The sequence below is a fragment of the Oryzias latipes genome, chromosome 24 (genome assembly GCF_053564925.1).
Source record: "Oryzias latipes strain Hd-rR chromosome 24, Olatipes_Hd-rR_3.1".
NCBI lineage: Eukaryota > Metazoa > Chordata > Actinopteri > Beloniformes > Adrianichthyidae > Oryzias > Oryzias latipes.
In genome coordinates, this window is record NC_136260.1 from 14210257 (window position 1) to 14218955 (window position 8699).

The 8699-nt window shown below is 36.8% G+C and overlaps 1 protein-coding gene and 1 long non-coding RNA gene across 2 annotated transcripts; both read left to right on the top strand.

Moving 5' to 3' along the window:
- On the top strand, nt 1-1422 carry LOC144990111 (uncharacterized). Its single transcript, XR_013654054.1, has 3 exons — nt 1-133; nt 1091-1153; nt 1270-1422. It is a non-coding gene; the product is annotated as an uncharacterized LOC144990111 (long non-coding RNA).
- An 833-nt stretch (nt 1423-2255) lies between these two features.
- On the top strand, nt 2256-6898 carry LOC144990109 (adhesion G protein-coupled receptor F5-like). The gene is made up of 6 exons (XM_078942701.1): nt 2256-2478; nt 5358-5420; nt 5537-5689; nt 5869-6039; nt 6375-6419; nt 6699-6898. The coding sequence occupies exons 1-6, from the start codon at nt 2364-2366 to the stop codon at nt 6755-6757; spliced, it is 606 nt and encodes a 201-aa protein (XP_078798827.1). The 5' UTR covers nt 2256-2363; the 3' UTR covers nt 6758-6898.
- The last annotated feature ends 1801 nt before the right edge of the window (nt 6899-8699 follow it).

The following is an 8699-nucleotide window of genomic DNA, read 5'->3' on the forward strand; positions in this document are numbered from 1 at the left end:
TTTTGATTTGTCTGCACTATGATAAAAAAAGTCACAATTAGGTTTTGTTATTGTCTTTCCATTTCTTGTGTTTCTCCGTCAGTTACTACTAAAATAGTTACAACAACGCCTGACGTGACAACAATGATGACAGGTAACTGAATGATTCAAACCAAATCTGTCATACGTGCGGCTGCGTGTGGGAAAATGAAAGGGGAGGGGTGATGGGCTCAGTCTGCCAGGTGAAGCGGGGCACTGCAAGCCCTGCCTCGATTACGCAACACATGGATCATGGCATGCCTTTAGATTCCTCAGCTCATGCTAATAATGTCATTTTTTATGAACTATTGATGACATTTTGATGACATGCCTTTATTTTCCATAAATGCATTCTTTGTCTGCCTGTCGTTTAGTTGGTGTCAGTATTTGACGTAAAGACAGCAGGTAATGCAGGAAAACAGCTGCACTTTATGAGATCATAAATAAACAATCCATCATTTAAAAAAAAAAATCAGCACAATGTTTTTTCCCTATTTTTTCAGACTAAAAAACTTTAACGCTTCATTTATTCAAATGGTTCAGTTGGTCAAATGTTTCTAGTTTAAATGAGGAATGACAGATTTTTTTTTATTTCAGGCACTTTAAGCTACTTTTCTGTTTTAGACTATAACAGGGTTTCTGTGTAGCTAAATAAAGTTAATATTTGTTGAAAGTGGATTTATATATTTTTTTCTTTTGTTATTGTTAGAAGATACAATTGTAGGTATATTTACACTTTGTATAGATACTACTATACTTTGTATAGATATATTACTATACTTTGTATAGATACTAACCTAATATATCGTCACCGCACGAGTGAGTGTGTGGGGGTGGGGGTGGGGGAAGGTCTGGGGGGGCGCGAAACATTTTCTTTTTCCTAGGGGGGGCCTGGCAAGAAATAATTGAGAAGCACTGAATTAAGCAAATGTGACTTAAGTGTGTCTTTGTATTTTTAATCCATGCATTTCATCATTGCTGTAATTAGTTTGATAAATCTGTGTGAATTCTGTATTACTTTGACTACAATGCTTGAAATCAATCAATCAATTAAGCATGTTTCTGTCTTTAGATTCTCCTCCTTTTACCACTGAAATATTTACAACTATGCCTGGCGTGACCACATCTATGACCGGTAACTGAAAACTGGAAGATCCCTTCATTACTCAACATTTGAAAACAGAATGTATTGTAACCTCTTTATAAACTGCTGCATGTTTCCAATAAGTATCTTTGATTGTGTTCCCACAGTACCTCCACCTGTTTATAAATACCTTTTATCTGTTGAGCTGAACACCACATTATTGACAGCAATCAACACGATGAGAAGCATTCTGGGAAACATCAGTTACCCGCTCAGCATCAATGGAGACACTCAGATCAATCAGGCCAATATTTCTACAGGTAAATCTAATGACAGAATGAAGGAATAGTCAAGGATTTGTGTCAACATGTTAAGTGGTTTTTATTTCTTGTAGTTTAGTTCAACAGATACAAATGACTAAACTGAAGTTCTTTCATGTTTGCAACAATTTCAAAAAAGTTTCTTGGATCATGCAGATGTCCTCCACATTTCTCTGCAGTTTGTTCTCCAATCAGAGATGGTTACCAGTGCATTTGTGAGGACCAGTATCGGTGGTCATGTGACCAGTGTCTTATGTATGGAGCATGTGACCAGATCTCTGCAGACTCATGTGGATGCATCAACGCCATTCCTTCTGACAGAAACTTCTGCCACTCTCTGGTTCAACACAGTAAGAAGTTTGAATTAGATTTATTGTGCTAATTGTACCAATATTTTTATTTAATTATGGCAAATTACGTTTATAAACGTTGCTGTAAACAGTTTTGGTCAAAGATCTAGATATTTTTACATCTATACAAAACCTATTTTGCAACGTTAAATCATCAAAAAAAAGATTTTCCTCTAAAAACTTAAAGGACAAAATTTTTGTTTAATCTAACAAGACCGTTGGCTTATTTTTTTTTTTTTTTTAAATCTGTAAATAATAATAATTCTTCTAAGCCTAACATGATCTGCTTTGGCTAAATATTTGTTGACAGTTTACTGTTTCCTTTTTTTAGATTTTACAGTTTGTCCAACTACAACTCCTAGCACATTTACAACATGTAAGTCACCATAAAATAATGATAATAATATGACTGGAACAGATTAAACGGAAGATGTTTTAAGAATTTAACTTTCATGTTTGATACTTTTTTACATCCGTCTTTCCTTTACAATTGCAATGTACATTTACATTTCTTTCAGAAGTATTCAGCATATTTTACAAATTAGTTGAAATCATATTTAAACTAATCATTCATTTTGATTTGTCTGCACTATGATAAAAAAAGTCACAATTAGGTTTTGTTATTGTCTTTCCATTTCTTGTGTTTCTCCGTCAGTTACTACTAAAATAGTTACAACAACGCCTGACGTGACAACAATGATGACAGGTAACTGAATGATTCAAACCAAATCTGTCATACGTGCGGCTGCGTGTGGGAAAACGAAAGGGGAGGGGTGATGGGCTCAGTCTGCCAGGTGAAGCGGGGCACTGCAAGCCCTGCCTCGATTACGCAACACCACGATCATGGCGTGCCTTTAGATTCCTCAGCTCATGCTAATAATGTCAGTCTTTATGAACGATTGTGGACATTTTGATGACGTGCCTTTATTTTCCATAAATGCATTCTTTGTCTGCCTGTCGTTTAGTTGGTGTCAGTATTTGTCGTAAAGACAGCAGGTAATGCAGGAAAACAGCTGCACTTTATGAGATCATAAATAAACAATCCATCATTTAAAAAAAATCAGCACAATGTTTTTTACCTATTTCTTCAGACTAAAAAACTTTAACGCTTCATTTATTCAAATGGTTCAGTTGGTCAAATGTTTCTAGTTTAAATGAGGAATGACAGATTTTTTTTTATTTCAGGCACTTTAAGCTACTTTTTTGTTTTAGACTATAACAGGGTTTCTGTGTAGCTAAATAAAGTTAATATTTGTTGAAAGTGGATTTATATATTTTTTTCTTTTGTTATTGTTAGAAGATACAATTGTAGGTATATTTACACTTTGTATAGATACTACTATACTTTGTATAGATATATTACTATACTTTGTATAGATACTAACCTAATATATCGTCACCGCACGAGTGAGTGTGTGGGGGTGGGGGTGGGGGTGGGGGAAGGTCTGGGGGGGCGCGAAACATTTTCTTTTTCCTATGGGGGGCCTGGCAAGAAATAATTGAGAAGCACTGAATTAAGCAAATGTGACTTAAGTGTGTCTTTGTAGAACGTCCGTAGGGCAGCCATTTGGCTTTTCTACCTACAATGTCCAAGGGACAGCCAAGTGGCTGGATTAGTTAAAATTTACATGCCCAAAGAGCAGCCTTCAACATAGTTTGCACATGAACAAGTTTTCACTATTTCCCCTCACCTCTGTCACTTCTAGTAAGAGGTCACCACAGTTTGGTTTTTCTTTTTTGGCTGAGATTTATCGTTCATGCACAAGAGACTGTTCTTTACCGGCATAATACTGAAATGTTCAAGCAAAGAAATCATGTGGTCAAAGTCATATCTTCAACCCACTATTGTCTGCGCATACTAGGTACTGCCCCAAAATCTCCTTTCTGCATTTGCCACATGGTATACTTGTAGCAATCAACAAAGCGCACTCTGGCATTATTGTTCTTGTACTGACCATTCACCTGGCATATTGCCCGTTTCCCTTTGCCAGGTATGGGAGCTTGTCACCAAACACGGTATTCCTTTTTCACCTTCTCAGCTCCCGCATGTACCTGTGCGAGGTTTTTTTACTGATTCTGGAAGCTCCCAGTGAATTTTTCCTGGTTGAAAGTTTGATGCAGTTTGCAAGAACAAACCCACAAACATTGGAGATTGCAGGAAACCTGTCAGTCCCAACTTGTTCCATGCGCGTGCCCTTGACATCAAAGTGTAAATGCCGCATGATATCTTTGAAGTGGTTTCTGACCATAGTTTTTTTAGATCAGTGGATTTCCCATTTTCGCCAACCATCTTGCATCTTGCATTTTGCATGGGTGGAAGTTTTATCCCCCCCTCACAAGGAGGATGGCAATGAACCCCATTAGTTCAGGGAGGGCCATGAACCAGCTGTCATCTTCTGTCTGACGTTCATGCTGAGCAACACAGTCCCGAATAGTCTGAAGCATGTTCAGAGTGAGGAAACACAGGAATCTCTGTAAGCGAGTCGACACCGTACTTCTGACCAAAGCAGTTGGCTCTTCCTCAGCAGTGTAACATTCAATTGTGCTGTGATGGAGAGGCCTCCCAACCATTTCTGAATGCCACATCGTGCCATCTTTTGCTTTTTCTGTTGGCACAGTGTGTCTCCTCTCTGTCGTCCTCTCTTTTCTGATGGCAATGAAATCTCCTCATCTGTGATCTGATTTCTGAGATCTGAGCAATGCAAACCTTCAGCAATGTAAAGATATATGTTGTTTCACTTGTTTATTTTAATTTTTTTTTGTTTTTTGTTGAATTCTAGTTGAAACTATAAATTCCAAAACATAATAAATAGGCCTCCTTTGCCTCCCCAGTCCAAGAAACATGTGGTTAAATTAAATTACTCTTAATTTCTCCTAGGTGTGTATGTGAGTGTGCCTGGTTATTTATCTATGTGGCCCTGCAATGGACTGGTGACCCATCCAGGGTGTACCCCTCCCCACCTGGGATGTGCTCCAGCAGACCCCTGTGATCCTGACCAGGATGAGCAGGCACAGAAAATAAATGGATAGACAACTGTTAGAATCAGCAAATGAGAACAAGATGTTCATCTTATCAAAAGAAATATAAGTCTAAGTCCAGCTAAAGGACTATCTCTTCTCCCTCAGAGTCAAATGGGTTGACTTGCTCCAGGATAATTTTCAATGTCTGCTCAGTGTTGTAAAATTTAGGCATCTTTGTTTTTCAGTTGACAAACTGGGAGTCAAAGTTTGTCAGAACTTGGAGGCTCTTTTAAAGCAGAAAAACCTCCCCCGCCCTGATCTGAGTAAAGAATGTGGTTAGCTAGGACATTGCACTGTCTTCATCCAGATGATCAGGTAGTTAGTGCTCCATTTACAAATGAAAGGTGGCTAATTGAATGCTGTTGAATTAGTCATTTCGAGCCACCCAGCCATTTGGCTGTGCTCTGGACGCTGCAGGGGGAGTGAAAAATCCTGGGCGTTCTAGTGTTAATCCATGCATTTCATCATTGCTGTAATTAGTTTGATAAATCTGTGTGAATTCTGTATTACTTTGACTACAATGCTTGAAATCAATCAATCAATTAATCATCTTTCTGTCTTTAGATTCTCCTCCTTTTACCACTGAAATATTTACAACTACGCCTGGCGTGACCACATCTATGACCGGTAACTGAAAACTGGAAGATCCCTTCATTACTCAACATTTAAAAACAGAATGTATTGTAACCTCTTTATAAACTGCTGCATGTTTCCAATAAGTATCTTTGATTGTGTTCCCACAGTACCTCCACCTGTTTATAAATACCTTTTATCTGTTGAGCTGAACACCACATTATTGACAGCAATCAACACGATGAGGAGCATTCTGGGAAACATCAGTTACCCGCTCAGCATCAATGGAGACACTCAGATCAATCAGGCCAACATTTCTACAGGTAAATCTAATGACAGAATGAAGGAATAGTCAAGGATTTGTGTCAACATGTTAAGTGGTTTTTATTTCTTGTAGTTTAGTTCAACAGATACAAATGACTAAACTGAAGTTCTTTCATGTTTGCAACAATTTCAAAAAAGTTTCTTGGATCATGCTGATGTCCTCCACATTTGTCTGCAGTTTGTTCTCCAATCAGAGATGGTTACCAGTGCATTTGTGAGGACCAGTATCGGTGGTCATGTGACCAGTGTCTGATGTATGGAGCATGTGACCAGATCTCTGCAGACTCATGTGGATGCATCAACGCCATTCCTTCTGACAGAAACTTCTGCCAGTCTCTGGTTCAACACAGTAAGAAGTTTGAATTAGATTCATTGTGCTAATTGTACCAATATTTTTATTTAATTATGGCAAATTACGTTTATAAACATTGCTGTAAACAGTTTTGGTCAAAGATGTAGATATTTTTACATCTATACAAAACTTATTTTGCGACGTTAAATCATCAAAATAAAGATGGTCCTCTAAAAACTTAAAGGACAAAATTTTTGTTTAATCTAACAAGACCGTTGGCTGATTTTTTTTTTTTTTTTTTTTAAATCTGTAAATAATAATAATTCTTCTAAGCCTAACATGATCTGCTTTGGCTAAATATTTGTTGACAGTTTACTGTTTCCTTTTTTTAGATTTTACAGTTTGTCCAACTACAACTCCTAGGACATTTTCAACAAGTAAGTCACCATAAAATAAAGATAATGATATGACTGGAACAGATTAAACGGAAGATGTTTTAAGAATTTAACTTTCATGTTTGATACTTTTTTACATCTGTCTTTCCTTTACAATTGCAATGTACATTTACATTTCTTTCACAAGTATTCAACATATTTTACAAATTAGTTGAAATCATATTTAAACTAATCATTCATTTTGATTTGTCTGCACTATGATAAAAAAAGTCACAATTAGGTTTTGTTATTGTCTTTCCATTTCTTGTGTTTCTCCATCAGTTACTACTAAAATAGTTACAACAACGCCTGACGTGACAACAATGATGACAGGTAACTGAATGATTCAAACCAAATCTGTCATACGTGCGGCTGCGTGTGGGAAAACGAAAGGGGAGGGGTGATGGGCTCAGTCTGCCAGGTGAAGCGGGGCACTGCAAGCCCTGCCTCGATTACGCAACACCACGATCATGGCGTGCCTTTAGATTCCTCAGCTCATGCTAATAATGTCAGTCTTTATGAACGATTGATGACATTTTGATGACGTGCCTTTATTTTCCATAAATGCATTCTTTGTCTGCCTGTCGTTTAGTTGGTGTCAGTATTTGTCGTAAAGACAGCAGGTAATGCAGGAAAACAGCTGCACTTTATGAGATAATAAATAAACAATCCATCATTTAAAAAAAATCAGCACAATGTTTTTTACCTATTTCTTCAGACTAAAAAACTTTAACGCTTCATTTATTCAAATGGTTCAGTTGGTCAAATGTTTCTAGTTTAAATGAGGAATGACAGATTTTTTTTTATTTCAGGCACTTTAAGCTACTTTTTTGTTTTAGACTATAACAGGGTTTCTGTGTAGCTAAATAAAGTTAATATTTGTTGAAAGTGGATTTATATATTTTTTTCTTTTGTTATTGTTAGAAGATACAATTGTAGGTATATTTACACTTTGTATAGATACTACTATACTTTGTATAGATACTAACCTAATATATCGTCACCGCACAAGTGAGTGTGTGGGGGTGGGGGTGGGGGAAGGTCTGGGGGGGCGCGAAACATTTTCTTTTTCCTATGGGGGGCCTGGCAAGAAATAATTGAGAAGCACTGAATTAAGCAAATGTGACTTAAGTGTGTCTTTGTATTTTTAATCCATGCATTTCATCATTGCTGTAATTAGTTTGATAAATCTGTCTGAATTCTGTATTACTTTGACTACAATGCTTGAAATCAATCAATCAATTGATCATCTTTCTGTCTTTAGATTCTCCTCCTTTTACCACTGAAATATTTAGAACCACGCCTGGCGTGACCATATCTATGACCGGTAACTGAAAACTGGAAGATCACTTCATTACTCAACATTTGAAAACAGAATGTATTGTAACCTCTTTATAAACTGCTGCATGTTTCCAATAAGTATCTTTGATTGTGTTCCCACAGTACCTCCACCTGTTTATAAATACCTTTTATCTGTTGAGCTGAACACCACATTATTGACAGCAATCAACACGATGAGGAGCATTCTGGGAAACATCAGTTACCCGCTCAGCATCAATGGAGACACTCAGATCAATCAGGCCAACATTTCTACAGGTAAATCTAATGACAGAATGAAGGAATAGTCAAGGATTTGTGTCAACATGTTAAGTGGTTTTTATTTCTTGTAGTTTAGTTCAACAGATACAAATGACTAAACTGAAGTTCTTTCATGTTTGCAACAATTTCAAAAATGTTTCTTGGATCATGCAGATGTCCTCCACATTTGTCTGCAGTCTGTTCTCCAATCAGAGATGGTTACCAGTGCATTTGTGAGGACCAGTATCGGTGGTCATGTGACCAGTGTCTTATGTATGGAGCATGTGACCAGATCTCTGCAGACTCATGTGGATGCATCAACGCCATTCCTTCTGACAGAAACTTCTGCCACTCTCTGTATCAACACAGTAAGAAGTTTGAATTAGATTTATTGTGCTAATTGTACCAATATTTTTATTTAATTATGGCAAATTACGTTTATAAACGTTGCTGTAAACAGTTTTGGACAAAGATGTAGATATTTTTACATCTATACAAAACCTATTTTGCGTCATTAAATCATCAAGCAAAAGATGTCCCTCTAAATGTTTGACAAAGGAGGGTATTTGTTTAACATAATGGGTCCCAATAGCTGTTTTTTTTAAACTACAAATAAATAATAAGTCTTCTAAGCCTAACATGATCTGTTTTGGCTAAATATTTGTTGACAGTTTACTGTTTTCTTTTTTTAGATTTTACAGTTTG